The sequence below is a fragment of the Vulpes lagopus genome, chromosome 3 (assembly GCF_018345385.1).
Source record: "Vulpes lagopus strain Blue_001 chromosome 3, ASM1834538v1, whole genome shotgun sequence".
Classification (NCBI taxonomy): Eukaryota; Metazoa; Chordata; class Mammalia; order Carnivora; family Canidae; genus Vulpes; species Vulpes lagopus.
In genome coordinates, this window is record NC_054826.1 from 119,353,945 (window position 1) to 119,369,986 (window position 16,042).

At 57.1% G+C, this 16,042-nt stretch overlaps 1 protein-coding gene across 2 annotated transcripts in view; it reads right to left on the bottom strand.

Moving 5' to 3' along the window:
- Positions 1 to 249: 249 nt before the first annotated feature.
- Positions 250 to 16,042, bottom strand: part of SNX29 (sorting nexin 29) — a 535,216-nt gene continuing 519,423 nt past the window's right edge. For both annotated transcript variants that reach the window (XM_041748281.1, XM_041748280.1), the window contains exon 21: positions 250 to 3,773. In XM_041748281.1, coding sequence (XP_041604215.1) covers positions 3,644 to 3,773 — 130 coding nt within the window. In that variant the 3' untranslated portion in view covers positions 250 to 3,643. The remainder of the gene's footprint in view (positions 3,774 to 16,042) is intronic.

Here is a 16,042-nt window from a genome sequence, read left to right on the forward strand (position 1 = left end):
GAGACGCGGCATTGAACTGAACAGGTGCATCTGGGCAGCGGCAGGAGGAACCCAGAGCTGGTGGGGTCTGAGCGCACCTCTACCCTCATCCCTGCTGATCCAATAGCTGAAATTTTATTTTAGAAACCTAATCAAAACCACGTGTTACAGAAACATGAAGACGAACTTTTTGGCACAGAAACGTTAGATAAAATATACAGTGCTACAATTGTGCAAAATTAGCACAGAAGCCAAACCCAACAGCAAATATTTAATGTTAGCTTTAATGAAACAATGCAAAATATTTTGAAAAATGATCGTTGTACAAGACCCTGCTCACGAGCAGATGCCTGCCTGCCAGAAGCACCCTCTGTCTACTGTGTCCCCAGCTGGGGGCAGAGCCCAATGTGTGGTGCGGTCCTGAGTCAAGCACTGGGGAAAGGTCAAGACGATTATTGCCTTTGGGGTTGAAACTGAGGTGGAGGTGCACCGCTTCCGGGGCTGCCTGCTGGCCGGTCTGCTGTTTCTGGGCAGGCGGGGCCTTGCCGGGTCTTCCACTGGCAGCTGCAGGCTGTAAGAGGGTCCCTCGGGAGTGGAGTGCCCCAAGGGGGATGGGTTCTGGTGCCGATAGGAGGGAGCCGGGCTGAGGCATGAGGAGCCTGATGGGGAGGGAGCCTGCTGGGACCCCGGAGGACCAGGCCTGGCCCGGTACCCCGGCTGAAAGTGGGCTGCTGGGGGGCAGTTGGGGCCCAGAGCCCTGTGCCCGGGGCCTCAGGTGAGTGAACGGTCCCCTGTGGAGCTAAGAAAAAAAGGAAACTAGTGTGTTCCAGCCAGAGACCCGGTTCTGGGGGCTGGGAAGTAAGCAGGGCAGCTTCTGATCCGCGGGGCTGGCTGGGAACTCTCTGTTCCTGGTCCTGACCCTGAGGCCTCCCCTGCCGGTGGCCGCTGGGCAGGAGCTGCAGCTGTGCTAGGCTGCGAATGTCAACAGCTGTGATTGCCTCTGGTTTTCAAAGGCACGACCCACACCCTGCTACTGCCGACAACGGAGCGGTCAGCCGGAGCTCAGGGGCGTCGCTGTGGAGCAGAGCGTGTGCCCGCAGACCTCATCCATGTCCCTCCCTCTCTTGCTAGGGATGACTCAGAAGATGGTTTTGTCTTGACAACCAGGTGATCCCTTTGTAGCCAGAAAGCCCTGGAGGTGGTGGTTCCTGGTGTTACAGGCGACTGCCAGGTGCCTGCCAGGGGATGTGACGCGCTATCCCGGGTGGGCCCCGCAGCCTTCCTCAGGTGCTAACTTTGGAGGCACCAATGGGTCCTCTTCCTGGATCCAGGAGCAACGTCTGTGGGTTCTCTCGTAGCACTGTCTTTCCCTCTGACGGGTCATGGGGCTGAGTGGGTGGTGTGCAGGGCAGAGGCCAGCCAGCCTTCTGAACTGGGTCAGATGGAAGGGCAGCAGACGACATAGCATGGGGGGGCCGGGGGGGCATTTTGTGCATCAGATCGTAGTCTGCACCCGGCTGGACCTGGGTCTGGTTCTTCCCTTGCTCTGTGTCAATCCCACCACACTAGGGAGCGGTGGTATCTGAGCAGCTGGATGGATGTACCACCGCAGAACATTCTATGACTCCAGAGTTAAGGCTTTAAGGAGTTAGTGTCATGTGTGTGTCACATGCATATCTGAGCTGAAATTGGAGAGGTGGCCCATGTGCTGAACGTGGTTCTAAGATTCCCACCACATCACGAGAAGGGAGTGAACAGAGCAAGCAGCCCGGATGGTTCACGTGTGGTCCCAGGAACATGCTCTTCCGTCTGATTTCAGGAGAACAGGGCAAGTTTTCCATGGACAATTAAGCTTTAAAAAATAGGCAGTTTCTCCTTTTGTAAATACAGGCTGAGTGTGTCATTATTTCTCAAGGCTTAGCATCTGTCCCTTACTCTGGGCACTTTTTTTTTTTTTTTTTTTAAACTTCTGCAGAATGTCGAAGGTTCCTGGTGGGGATTTTGGAGAAGGTGAAGCTAGATTCACACTCAGGGTGTTGTGGGTCCAGTGCTCAAACAGGCTGGTTGAGCAGAACCCTCGGCCCTGGGGGACGTGAGCCGCAGAGGCTCCCCTCTGTCTCCAAGGGGAACACAGGAGACAGGCAGTGCAGGGGCAATCCCCCAGCCGGCATCACGGGGAGCAGTAAAACGGGGAGCAGTAAACCACCCTTGGGAAGCAGGACTGGGGCAGCTCAAGCCTTCAGGGTTGGCTCTGTCCAGGACAACTGTGCTCGTGCAGCCTGGGAGGGGACCAACCGGCCCCGTGGGACCTGGAGCTCAGAAGCGCAGGTGCAGTGGGGACCTTGGCGAGTGAGGAAGCGACCCTGTATTGCCTTTCAGGAACACGGTGTCTCAGGTCCCCTCGACCCACTGGCTGACGACAGTCCCCTCCTGCCTCGGCCCACGGAGGACAGCGGGTTCATCCTGCTCATGCGGCCTCTGGTCCCAACATCACCTCAGCTTCCTGTGACTGCCCTGAATCCTTTCTGCTTCCTTCTGGCTGCCGGGGATGCACAGCAGAAACCTTTCAGGTGAGGCTTTCCAGAGGTTTCCTCGGTCCCGGGTCGGAGCTGAAACTGTTCTGGGGAGCGTCCATGCATGCCTCACCCTCTCCACCTGCCTCAGGCTGCTGTTGCACCCACGGGGCTGCTCGGTCCTTCCCCGGAACCCGAGCTCCCGGTTGCACTCTGCGGCTGAGCACACGCTCCGGGACGCTGCCGTCTATGGAGCCAGCTGCTGGGCAGCGCCGGGGCAGGGGCTGGGCAGGGCTGCGTGGGTTGGGGTGGGGGCACAGGGTGCGAGGACGCATCTGTCAGCAAGGACCGTGATCTATTCCAAGTTCATGGGGGGCTGCGCCGAGGGCCCCAAGCCTCTCCCACGACCTTGAGACCTCGTGGCTTGTGAGGTCAGGCCCCCGAGTTCTGGACAACCTGGGGCTCTCCAACCTGGGGTCACCAGGCTGCCGCTGCCGGCTGGCCCCTCCAGAGCCCACCTGGGGAGGTCGGGGGCAGTGCTCTAAGCACCCCAGTTCAGTGTCACTCATGGCTCCTTCACGAGAAAGTCATGGGGCTGTCTCCCTCGAGGAGGCCACGTGAGCTGCTGCCGGCCACGATTTCTACAACCAGGGCGTCTTCGGGCCACTGGTAGAGAGTAAAACGGGGAGGCACAGGACCTCCCCGCTCTAACCGCACGTGTCCATAGGTTATAGCAGGCAGTTACATGAAAAGAAAAATAAGGGTAACAGTCATCCTGATTCCCACGGGGGAAGGAGTCAAGAGGCGGCTGCTGACCAACCTCAGTTGTGCATCTCCACCCAGGGGCTCCGAGCTCCACGGGGCGCCCACCCTCCTGCTGGCCCCTGAGCTGGAGGGAGGGACTGGGCCGACCCCGGGAGGGTGCCCGTGTGTCCGAGTCTGGCGAGGAGCCTCCTTGCCCTCTGAGACTGACCAGTTTAATCAGCGTCAAGGACTGCTGGGGAAGGTGTGCTCTCCGGGGGATCGCCAGGTGGACGTGGTGGTCACTCCAGGGCGGAGGGGCCAGCTGCAGTGGCCAGGTCAGACGCGGAGGGGCTGGGCAGAGGCAGCTGGCGCAGCACAGAGGGCCCAAGTCTGGGGTTCGGCTGAGGTCAGAGGTCGCCGCTCTGGGGCTCCACGTTGCGGGTCTCTCTGGGGTGACCTCGGGACAGCTTGGGGAAGCGGGAAGCCACTTTGGGGCGGCTGTTCTTGGTCAGTGGTTCTCCAGGAGGGGTAATGTCACTGTAAGACAGAGCAGGGGAGAATCTGATTAAGTCAGGGTGTCCCGCGGGCTGTGGGAATGGCAGCAGTGGTCTCGGGGGGCATCTGTGACCCAGGTCTTACTGGCGAGGACAAGGGGGGAACCCAGTTAGGCAACTTGTCTGTCTTCCGACGCGCCCAAGCACAGCTGCGTGTCCCAGCTAGCTTTGGGGCTGTTCGTCCTGGACTCGATTTTCAGGCCGTAAGGGAACGTGCTGGTCATGGCTTCCTTCCCTTCCTTCCCCCGGTGCCACTGAAATGTGCCCTTGCTGGAAGATCAAAGAAAGTGCCTTGGAGAACATGGCATTTGAAGTCAAAAGAGGTGTAGCAAAAATGGGGGGACTTCTTGTGGAATTCGTCCTACGAGAATAACCAGGACGTAGGCCAACATCTAATTATAAGGACGTTCCTCGTATAAAATAGCCAAGAATAGCAAAACCACTCCCTGGTCCGACCGAGGGGCTTCCCCATCTCGGGTTTAAACGGTCTACACGACGGGACCGTGGGAGCGCTCCAGCCGTGGTGGAGGTGGCGCTGACCCACGGGGAGGCCGTACGGGGGAACCCGAGATAAAACGGCGTGTGACCCTGCAGGATGGAGCGGCGGGTCCCTTCGTGCTAGGACTTTCTGGAGCACCATGTGGGCTGAGCCCCGTTGGAGCCACTGGAGCCAGAGCAGTGATCAAGACGGGTTCTCCCAGGCCTGGGGGAGACTCTAGGCCTCCGGGGACGTCATTTAGTCACAGGCTACAAGGGCAGCCGGCGCATCCCTGGGCAGAAGCCTGAGGCCGCCACCTCCAGGAGGGCAGGAGCGAGGCCATGGCCCGGCTACCCTGTGAAGTGACCCCTGCCTGCGTGTGGTGAGGGGCTGCCGGGGTCTGTGCTGTGGCCGTGCATACAGAGGTGGTGAGCTCTTAACTCTGTGGTTCTCATAACAAATGACCCCAGACCTCATGGCTTTAATGCAAAATGTACTGTCTTATGGTTGCAGAGGCCATAAGTCCAAAATGGGTCCAAGGAGCCTGTTGGCGGGGCTCCTAGTTCCTTCTGGAGGCTCCCGTGGAGAATGTTTCCCTGCCTTCCTCATCATGGTCCCTGTGTCCCTCTTACAAGGCCGTCTGTGGTCACACTGGGCCCACCTGCGCCATCTGCCTTTTCGAGTCTCTAACCACAGCTGCAGAGCTGCTGCCCCACGTCAGGGACACGGGCATGGACATTCTTGGGGCCCCTGTGTGTGGTAAGACTCGGACTTTAGTGGAACCAACAAGACTTGGTATTGGAACAACGGTGGGCTCTACGGCTGGCAGGAGAGGTGAGAAATAAGTACCTTCTCCAGTAGACACCTTGTGGTACAAAACGCTTTTGGAAACCCAAGCGGAGACCGATCTCCTCATCAGGTCTTGAGTGTGCCTGTCCTGCTGCTTTGCTGGATGTGGGGCCCCCAGACCCTGGAGGGAGGACAGCCCACCTACCGATGAGCACTGGGGCTCTAGAGGGAATAGTGGCAGATCCAGAATCCTCCAAGCCCCCTCCGGAGGAGCCTGGCTCCAGGGGTCCTCGGGGGTGCTGTGAAATGCCCCCCATCCTTCCTGTGGTTCCGCAGAGGTACTGCTTACAAGGATCCTATCTCCATGCTGCTTCTGAGGCATGGCCGTGGGGCACGGCGAGATGCCCCTTGTTTGGGGTTCGGGATGGCAGCTCAATGACAAAATGCCGAATTCCTCTAGGGACTGCTTTCTGCCTCCTCAGTCGGAAGGGGGGGGGGGGGGCTTTGCTTCGTGCGCCTGGAGCCTGGCCAGCTGCTCCCACATGGGCCTCCCTCGGGATGACAGCTGGCCATAGGCCAGCCTGTTGTCCTCTTCTCTGGAAACTAGCCAAGTTACCAGAAGCCTCCAGACCCTGAAGGCCTCTGACAGGATGGGGATGGGCCCAAGATACTGGAAGGCCTCTTAGCTCATGCTGTGCAGGAGAGCTTGAGTATAAATGTCACTTGAAACCCACTGCCCCCCTTCCCTGTTGAGGACCCAGAGGTACCTGCAAGGTGGGTGTGAGTCCTACCAGAGCCTGGTGGCCCCAAGGGAACTGGCTGCTGGGAGGCAGAGTCCAAGTCAGTCGGGACCTTGTGTTTCTATCAAAGGGCCCCTACTGCAGAGGAGGCAGCGGAGCTGTGGTAGTAGGGCAGGGGCTCTGAATCAGGGCACAGTCCTGCCACCCTGAGCCTTGTCACACGGAGGTGACAAGCATGTGGCCCTCACGATGCCGCAGTGAGGAATGGGGAGTTACCCCCACATGAAGTCACCCACCAGCTGCATTCCAGGCAAGTGCCTTGTTCTCCTTGAGCCTTGGCTTCCAGGCCAGAGGAAAAGCGGGGCTGTTTTGAGAGTTCTGGGGACAGGTGGCCACTTGGACCATGTGAGCTATGTTGGCAGAGAGGGGCCCTGTCTCAGTGGGGATGGGCGGTAGAGGCCTTGACAGGTAAACCCAGGGTGTTCTGAGCAGGGCACCAGACTGGGCCAACACAGTGGTTAGAGGGCTTCCGAGAGGAGGAAGAGGAGAGTGTCACATGGTTTCCCGTGTGAAGGGCTCTGTGCTGGGAAGTGTCGGCTTAGAGCCTGGCAGGCCCTGACGGCAGCTTCACCTCCTGGAAGGCAGGACTTGCCGCATGGATGAAGAAGTCATGGACATGAGGCTTGGGGACTCGGAGCGTCACTGCTGGGGCTGAGGGCCTGATGGTAAAAGCAGCTGGTGCATGGGGTGGGACAGCTCTGTCCTCAAGGCCCCAGCCCCCAGCGACCGTGAAGCTGGCTGCAGTGCCAGGTGACAGGAGCAGAACCTGTTGCAGTAATTCCCTGGGTCCCATCACTGGACACAGGAGAGTGGGGGTGCCAGGAAGCCAAAGGAGGAAGTTAGCTGGTGGCCTATGGCGTGTGTGACATCTGTAGAAGGTTCGGGGGGAGCAGGAAGCCGTAATAATGACTGGGTAGACGCTGAGGCAGCTGGATAAAGAGCTGCCAGTCCCAGGCATGTATAAGGCCACACCCCAAGGAAGTACTGTTTACCCAGCACTGGCCATCTGCATATTATCTTTGGAGAAAGGTCTGCTCCAGTCCTTAGACCACTCTTCAATTGGGAAAACACAAATCCAAACCCCTGTGAGTCTCCCCTCAAACTGGCCGGGATGGTGATTCTCAAAAGACACCTTTTAGGGAGGAAGTTTGAGCTTGGAAGCCTTGTACACTGTTGGTGGGAGTGCAAAATGCTACAGCTGCAGTGGGACACAGTACGGAGCTTCCTCAACCAACCACAGAGAACTGTACGATGCAGCCATCCCACCCCTCTGGGTGTTTACCCAAAAGAACTGAAATGAGGATCCTGAAAAGGTACCTGCAGCCACACGTTCACTGCAGCATGATTTACAACAGCCAGGCCACGGCAACAAGCCAAGAGTCTGTGGACGGGTGAATGGAGTGTGTACATGCAATGGAATCTTACTCAGCCTTCAAGGAAATTCTGGCCTATGTGACCCCGTGAATGAACCTGGAGATTATGCTAAGACAGCGAGTCTGCAGAAGCTAAAATTCCATGAGATTCCACCTACAGGCCACGTCTAACATCGTCAAACCCCTAGAATCCAGAGTGGAACTCTGGTTATTAAAGCGAGGAGTTACGAGTCAGCAGGCACGAAGCTGCAGTTACACATGAATCTCTTTGAGAGCCCTGCCTTACGACAGTCTCCCTGTCTCCAAGAAGGTCCCATATGCCTAAGACGTAACCGCGTAGATCTCACGTTCTCACCGCCGTGTAATTTTTGTCTGTGTCTAATACTGACAAATGAACAGTAGCGGAAGGTGTGAGACACTGGGTACGTGTCACCCGGGAGCAGAGAAGGGGTAGCGTGTTGGAGCAGGAGCGCTGCCCCCTCCCTGGGTCCTTCCCCTGAGAGCACTGGGGTCAAGGTCACTGGTGCCCCAAGGCTGTGCACAGGCCATTCCAGGGTAGAGGATTTTGCAAATGACAGAACTGTAGTGACTTCACCACCTCCCATCCTCCACTCCCTCTGTCCAACCTGGAGGGAAAGGGCTGGGAAGCAGGGGAGGGAACCTTCTCTCATGTGACCATCCTTGCGTTTCTGGAAAGATCAGCCTCTTGGATGGCAGACCATAAGCTGACTGGTCTCGACACAGCGGAGGGCAGTCTTGTGTCTCAGGCGCCCTGAGGACACGGATGTGGCAGGGCCCTGTAGACCGAGGGCCCAGCCTCTGGGAGATCATCACTGACTGTCTCTCTCTCTCTCTCTCTCTCTCTCTCTCTCTCGGAAGGGCCGCACCCTTGCGGGCTTCTGGGGAAATGAAGGTAAGACTTGGTTTCTACCTTGAGGTTGCTCAGACCAGGGGAGTGGGAGTGTGGTAACCGACTGAACCAATGCCATATACCATGCTGGGTGGGGGTGGGGGTGAGCTGGGGAAGGTCCTGGGGGAGGAGTGAGGCCCAGGGACATACGAGGAAGAGAAGAATAGCGAGAGAGTCTCCAAGAAGGGGATGAACTCCATGCCCCAAGCTGCCCAGAGAGGCAGGGTGGCACAGGAGAGAGGGGGGCCTGGAAGGCTACAAGGTGGCAGAGATCTTGCTGTCCTGGAGCTGCACTAACCTGCTGTCTGCGGATCTCCAGCCAGTGGTGAGTGGCTTTTCAAAAAGACAAGCATCTTCTGGATCTGGGCAGTGCTTTCCCCATCACGGACCACGGGTGGCTAACGTCATCAGGTTGCTGACCTCAACTAAGGACGTAATGCATCAACAGCCCCGCTACCCTCTCTTGGCACTGGCCTCGACATGAACAATCATGCAGATAAAGGTGCTGAGGCAGGGGGAGGTCTTCCCTCTTTCTCATGTGGAGAATGTGCTCGGGGCCTGGCTGCAGACCGCACACAGACTTGGCACGGGTCTAGATGACCGTGCAGCGTCTCCGGTCCCCAGGCTCAGTGGTGAAGGGGGAGGATCCTTGGAGTCACAGCATCTTTATCAGAGGCGGTTATAGTCACAGAGGCCCGGGGTCACCCTGCCCAGAGCTGTGATTAGAATATGCAGCAATGTTTCCCAGATTCCATCTTCCTCCCCATTTATACCTTCCCCATTTCCCTCCTTACTGCATAGCTCCCCTATAAAACAAGATTTTTCTTTACCTCTATTTTTAGGTTACTTTAACCTATAAGACAATACCTGTAAAATAGATTCAAGGCATATTAAATTTTTCCCCTATGTTGACAGAGGTTTTTGTTTGCACCCCCAAATCCTAGGTGAATGTTCTTTTCTTCAAAATGCATGTTCTTGGCATGTCAGATAATCTCCTAGGCCTTACACTACAAGAAAGAAGCCAGTCTCAAAGGCTATACCCAGATGCCTTTCATAGGACATTCTGGAAAAGGACAACTCTAGGGACAGGTCCTGGGGTGGTGGGGGAGGGGAGATTGCTCTTCTGTATCTTGGTGGTGGTTGCTCTAGGACTCCATGCTTTTTTGTCAGAGCTCCTAGAACGATGCAATAAAAAGGGCAAGTTTCACCACATGTAGTTTATGCCTCAATAAACTTGCTGAGAAAGACCGTCTTTCTAGATCTACTTCAGCATGAAGGGGCATCTCTACTCTGTTCTGAGCCTCCAAGGAGACTATGACCTTGTCCCCTTCTCTGGGTAGAAATGGCAGGAGCCCTGGGAACAGAAATCTTCAATTCTATCATTTACCAGCCGGGCTACCTGGACAGGTCACTGAGGCGCCCGGGACTCCCAGTCCTCCCCTGTAAGATGGATCACAGTAAAAAGACAACCAAATTTAAAAGGTCAAGAAAGTGAACGGACGTTTCTCAGAGAACAACATACAAATGACCAGCAACCATCTGGAAAGATGCTCAGCATCATTAGCGAGGGGGAAATGCACCTCGAAGCCATAATGATCACCCCCCACAGATGGCTACTCTAGAGTATAACAAATGTTGGGAGGACATGGAGAAACCAGAACCCGACCACCCTGCTGGGGGGGGAATGCTGAATGGTTGAGGCTGCTTTGAAAGACAGTCGGGCAGTTCCTCAAATGACGAAACATAGGGACCATAGGACCCGACAGTTCCAGACACACACCTAAGGAAAATGAAAACGCCTCCAGCACAGAAACTTGGATGTCAAAAGAAAGCTGTGTTAGTTGTAACGGCCAAAAAGCATCGGCACCCCAGATGTCTACGAGTTGAATGGGTAATGTGGTCTGTCTATACAACTGAGGCGGGGCAGTCACTGTGGAAGTGCTGAAGCCCGGGTTCCAGTCACGGAGGCGGAACCCGCCCCCCTGAGACACCGCTGTGCCTACTGGTCACGCGGGGCGAGAGGCAGCTGGAAAGCTGCAAACCCCAGGAAAGGACTGTGACCTTCCCTCTCCTTAAAAGCAGAAAATTTAAAACCCCCGTGAGAAAGACACCCTTCCTGTACCAGAAGCAAAGTAACTGTCTCACCAGGGAGGGGAACCTGAGGCCATGTGCCTTCTATACAGGCAGATCTCTGAAAATAATCCTTTCCCACGGGCCACCCCCTACAACACAGTTTACTCTTCCACGCTGGCTTTGGTTCTCCCTGACCTGAAAGCAGGAAGGTTTGGCCAGTTTTGGGGTCTTTGTAACTCCCACATCACAGAACACCGAGGAATCTGTCCTTGGCCCTGTCTGGCACAGGCTACTTAACGGTCAGGCCAGTGGAAACCCCAGGGAGAGGGGACGCCACGTGCTACAGAGGGGGTAAACCTTGCAAACACCGAGCTGGCGAAAAGATTCCAGGCTCCAAAGTCCCCATGTTCTGTAACTTTGTTCATGCGAAGGTCTGAAACCAGGTAATCTGGAGAAATAGCAAGTGTGGGGTCGCCAGGGGCAGGGGGGACGCGGGGTTCCTGTCTGCTGTGGTGAACATACACTAACTTGAGGACGCGTGCACACGCTTTACAGGGTGAGCCCTAGCTTAGGGCTACTTAAAAGGCACGAGCTCAAAGAACCGAGAAAGGATGTCGCAGTGTCTTCTCTGGCAGGTCCGTGTGGCGGAGCATGGCACCATCCTGGGTGCTCGGTAAGCATCCTTGTCCTGCTGCCCACCTTGGCTTTGGTCACTTCCAGTGTGGTTTACACGTCCTCTGAGAACACAGTTCCCAAGTCGTAAGAGCGTCTTGTCCTGGTCCTAGTGGTGCCATCGCAGAGTCCACATGGGGCTGGCCTTGGAGTTTTAATGAGGCGGCAGGAAGCAAGGGCTGGAGGGAAGCAGAGGCCTCCCTCCCACCGTGCGTGAGATGTGGACTTCCTGGGCTCCAGGGACTCACAGCTTGGGGGCATCAGCCCTGTGACCGACACCTCGTACCCGGCTCTCTGCTCAGCTGGAGCCTGGGCTCCCAGCCAGCAGGCAGGGGGGCAGCAGCACCCTGAGCACGGCTGCTCACCCAGGACACAGCCCGGCGTCCCCCGCGTACCTTATCCTCGGGTCTTCAGTCCCTGTCAGTTTGGCAGCCCCTTCAGAAACCCCTCCTCCCTCCTGCTGGCTCTCGTCGGGGCCAGAGGAATCCAGGTCTGTGTAAGCATCACCTGCCAGAAGCCCCAGGGGTGGCTGTTCTTTTTAATAAGCCTCTGGGGTGCACCTTTGCGGCATCCCAGTCCCCAGCAGGTGGGTGACATCGATTTGATGGTGTCAGTCACTCATCAGTGAAAAATGGCCACGGGGAGAGATGTACTTTTCATTTTGCTTATAAACTGGGTGTAGAGAGCCGGTCAATATTCCATTTGCTGGGAGCTGCCTTCCGTAGCTTGGAGGGTGGCTTCGCATGGGTGGTGTCTGAGGCCAGGGTGGCCCCTGGCACAAGGATAGGACCCAGCTGTTGTCTACCGAGGCTGGGGCCACTGTCCTCCGGGACCCGGCTCCTGGGGAAGGTCTGTGCATGCGGGGGGTGGGGGGGTGGTGTTCCACCTCCATGGTGTGCAAACCACGGGAAAGGGCTGTGCTCCCAGCATGTGGTGTCCTCCAGGGTGTGGGTGGGGGGAGGCCTCCTACCCCGACAGCGAGGGCCTCGCGGGCTGCCAGCGGCTGTCAGTCCAGGCACACCGGGCTACACCACCTGTGAACTGGCTTTGGGGCACGCTGGCAGGCTCAGGACCCCACGAAGGGGGACCCAAAGGACCCAGCCCCAATGTGCAGCCCCCTCCGCTACCGTCGTGATGGTTTCTCTTGGGGAGTGCCCGCTCTGAGGATTTGTGGGAGGTGACCTCCTGGCTCTTCCTCGGCTTCCTGCCCCCACCCCCCCCAGTTAGATCTGGGGCCTAGGACTTCTGCCCTCACACGTGACCAATGGATGGTTCTTGCAGTTCTTGAGAACCCCACAGTTCCTGACTCTTAAGACTCAAACAGGCCACTGCTTCTTAAGTCTTGGGGCTGAAAGTCCCACCGTTTGCTATATGCTCACCACCTCGGCTTCAAACGCAGACCCGAGGCCTGAGACGAGGAGCTGTGGGCACTGGGGGCCGCGAGGGAGGAGCAGGGCCTGGTCCTGAGCATGCAGTATGACCACAACCCCCGACCAGACAACACAGTGGGGCCCTGCAGTCAGGAGGGGCCGTGGGATGCAGGAGCCAGACCGCTGGCACCCGGGGCTGAGCGGGACAGATGGAACCCCCCCCCCCGTCCCGACCTCTGGGACTTACAGAGAGGCAGTGGGTGCGCCCCTGAGCAGGGCTTCAATCAAGGGAACTCCGTGACAAGAGCCGGGGGCAGGGTCGGGGGGAGCCGGAGGGGGGGTGAGTATGGAAGACCCTAAGGATGGGGCAGGGAACAGGGTGCCTTCCCCAGACGCCCAGCCGTTCAAGCCGCAGAGGGTGCATGTGGCCCGGCTGGATGCAGATCCCACCTCAGGACTCAGGAGAGCCACTGGTATTTTCTCAGGGTCCTTCGAGAGGGCCTCCAGCTGTGCTCAGGTGAAATTCCTGTTTGTTGTGGAGTCCTAGTACTGCGGCATTGGCTCTCGCGATCCACACTCCAGCCAGGTGTTTGTTTTGTACGCCTGAGTCGAAGGGTGGCACACAGGGAGAGTGGCAGGAATGTGGAGAATCCTCTCATCGTTTAAAATAAGGGGGGGGGGGCGACCCAGGGTGGTGGCAAACAAAAGTCCACGGAGGAAGGGGGCCCATGTGGCCGTCAGCCTGCCCCACGCACATGACCACGGCTTGTCCGGCTGGCTCTTCCCCATTTACTGTGTTTCATAGTGAACCTCACAAAGAGAATGGTTCCTTCCTAGATAAAGATGCTTCGAGATCGGACATCCTCTCGGATCCAGGCATTCTGTGCTTGGGATGCCAAGTCATGGGAGATGTGGCCGGGAAAGCTGCGGTGCCGCTGTCGATGAGCAGAGGTTATAGGTGAGAGTCACAGGTTGCCTGCCAGAGGGCAGGAGGCCTGAGCACTGTTCTTCATCGGTTTCCCCCTCCCACCCACCTGGGAGATGGGGGCTCTGCTGCACGCACGAAGTCTAGAGCATCGAGGGTGGCACGCAGAGGTGCATGGACTGGTGCGATGTCATGTGTTTCCTAAGTGACAGCAGGAAAGCCTGGACCTGCCTGACTAGAACCAGTTCTTCTCATCCTCTGGGCTAAGGAGCAGATGACAGGGAGATATGTGCAGAGAAAAAGCCCTCAAGGGTTCTGGGAAGACAGTATGGTGTGGGCTCTGAGGTTGGAAGGGGGGCTGGACCGTGGACTGCCATGGGAGCCCCCTGAGGATCATGAGGAGCCCCATTAGCATAACCCGCTTCAGCTGTATAGCCTCTAAGTCTTACTAGAGGGCCGGGAGTGACAAGGACAGAGATGAGCCCCAGAGCCAGGGTGCCCTGTGGGGCTATAGGGCTCCCAGGAGGAGGATCCTGACGTCAGAACCCAGATGGGGGCAGTAGGAACAGAGCCGGAGAGGGGGTGTCAGTATGAGGGTGCTGGAGAGTGAGCCCCCATGGGCACAGTGACTGATCAGAGGGGGAGTGAACACAGGTCTCATTTCTGTTTGGAGGCTGGACTGGGGGTGGGTGCAGCTGAGCTGAAGGGGAAGGCACACAAGGTGACGGCGGAGAGGGCCCCCAAAGCGAAGGCATGTGTGTGGGTCCCGGGGATAAATCCTGCTATTGGAAAAAGTAATGCATTTGGCCTCATTTGCCTAGAAGGATGGCGGGAGCCCATAAAAACACCATCCCGCCTACTGTGGCACCCGGAGGTGTTGGATTTAAGTATCTGATGGCCGGGAGCTGTGCTGGAGGGGCTTCTGATGGTTACAGATGTCCTGATGCCGAGGAGGCCGCACTGGGCACCTGGCCGGGAGCCTCTTCAATTAGAACTCGTTACCCAAGTGGGCGTCTCACAAGTTCCTGAGCAGACTGAGGCTGACCTTGCAGGAGCTCTGCACCCCTGCCACGCTGAGACCTCCCCCTGAAAAGCTGTTTTGGAAAGGGGCTGGGTGGTCCTCCTCACTGCCTTAGTCCTAACTTTCCTCCTTCCTGGTGGAGGAGGTGGTAACCACTGCCTGTGTCCCTATCTTGCACTTGACCCGCAAAGAAATTCTCAGTGCTCCCTCTGGTCCTCTCAGCTTTGCTAAATGGTACAACGATCTACCTCCTGGCTGCATCCCTGCCTTACGACCTTGGTCTGTCTGCCCTTCATACTTCATGCCTAATTCACCAAAGTACCCCTTGGTGTACTCTGGATCTGCGTGCCACATGTGTACTTCTCTCCATGCCCGCTGATGGCCATCGGAGGGCCAAGCACTACGGCCTCTGGCCCAGACTCTCTACAGATTTCCAAATGGTCTCCCTGTGTTCACAGATTCCTCTGCACCCCGTCCAGAGTTATCCTGCCATCTCCCTCCTCTGTAGCTTCTGGCTGCCCTTGGGTCCAGCCCTCCCCAATTGTCCTTGAGCAGCAGGTCTTACTCAAAAGTCACCTCCAATCATGTGCTACCAAGTCACGGCTTCCTAGTTTCCTTATGCACCTGCCACACGGTCATCTTCACCATTGTATGGCCAGGGCCTAGAATCACATCTGATACACTTGGAACAGCAAGTCTCTGCGTACTGAACCTTGTCCTCCTGTCTGGACGGAACCCAGGACATGCGCCTTGGAATCGGAAAGCCATGAACGCCTTTGAGCATCGCCCAGATTTGTTCCAATAGGAAAGAGCTCAGAGATTATAACAGTGCGGGAGAACAAAAAGCAACGAGATGAGATGTCCCTCCTCTTGCAGAAGGCAGGTCATGGAAGGCCCAGAGTGTATAGGGGCTCCTATGAACCACCGAGAGTGGGCAGACACAAGGGGAAGGATACAGTGAGCACTTCGGGGCAGGGGTGGGGGATAAGCAGGTTTGTGGGTAACTCTGCTACTATCTGTTGAAGCCTGGGGAGGTGAGTTGGCTGGAGCCATCCAGCTGAAACAAGCCAGCTCATGACGCTCCTTGGCTCCTAACACTGTGATCTCCCTGCCTTCTCCAAGCAAATCCCTCCCTTACTTGGCAACAGCCCTCCTGGATGCGGTCCTGCGCCTCTCCTCCTATCCTCCCTGTCCACCAGCCCTCAGGCCCCCAGTGGGCACGGGGCACAGTCCTGCCCTGGCGCCTCTGCAGTCCCTGGTCCCCATCTCGTCTGGCGCCCTTGTCCCCGTCTGTCCTCTTGTTCAGGCCTCCGCCCCCTCCCCTGCACCAGCCTCCAGCGTGTGCTCCCACAGTCAGTATGGTTCACAGACACAAACTGGGCACAAAGAGGGTGGGTGACACAGGATAGGCCCTGCGCAAAGGTGCATGGAATGAGTAGGCTGGGGGGAGGGGGTCCACGGCGCAGCCACACACCGTTCTCACTTAGCAGAGACGCAAGCTGGCAGAAGGTGCTGTTGGCAAGCACTGGGCCGCTGGTCCTACGTGGCTGCTGGACATGCAAATAGGTGACACCTCTTAGGAAAAGGGAGGGAGCTGTGTGTGAAGGTGCACACACCCCCCATACAAATCCTGACTCGGGAGCTCCACATCCAGGTGTCCCTTCGACACAATACACACTGCACAATATACACAAACACGGGAGTGTTTTCACAAAGGTGGGTGTGAGGATGTTCAACCCAGCATGGCTTCTGATCTGGAAGCCGGGAAACAAGCTACCTGCCTGTAGGTCAGGATATTATTAATCACACAATGACATACTTGTAATAAGCGCTGCCACCTG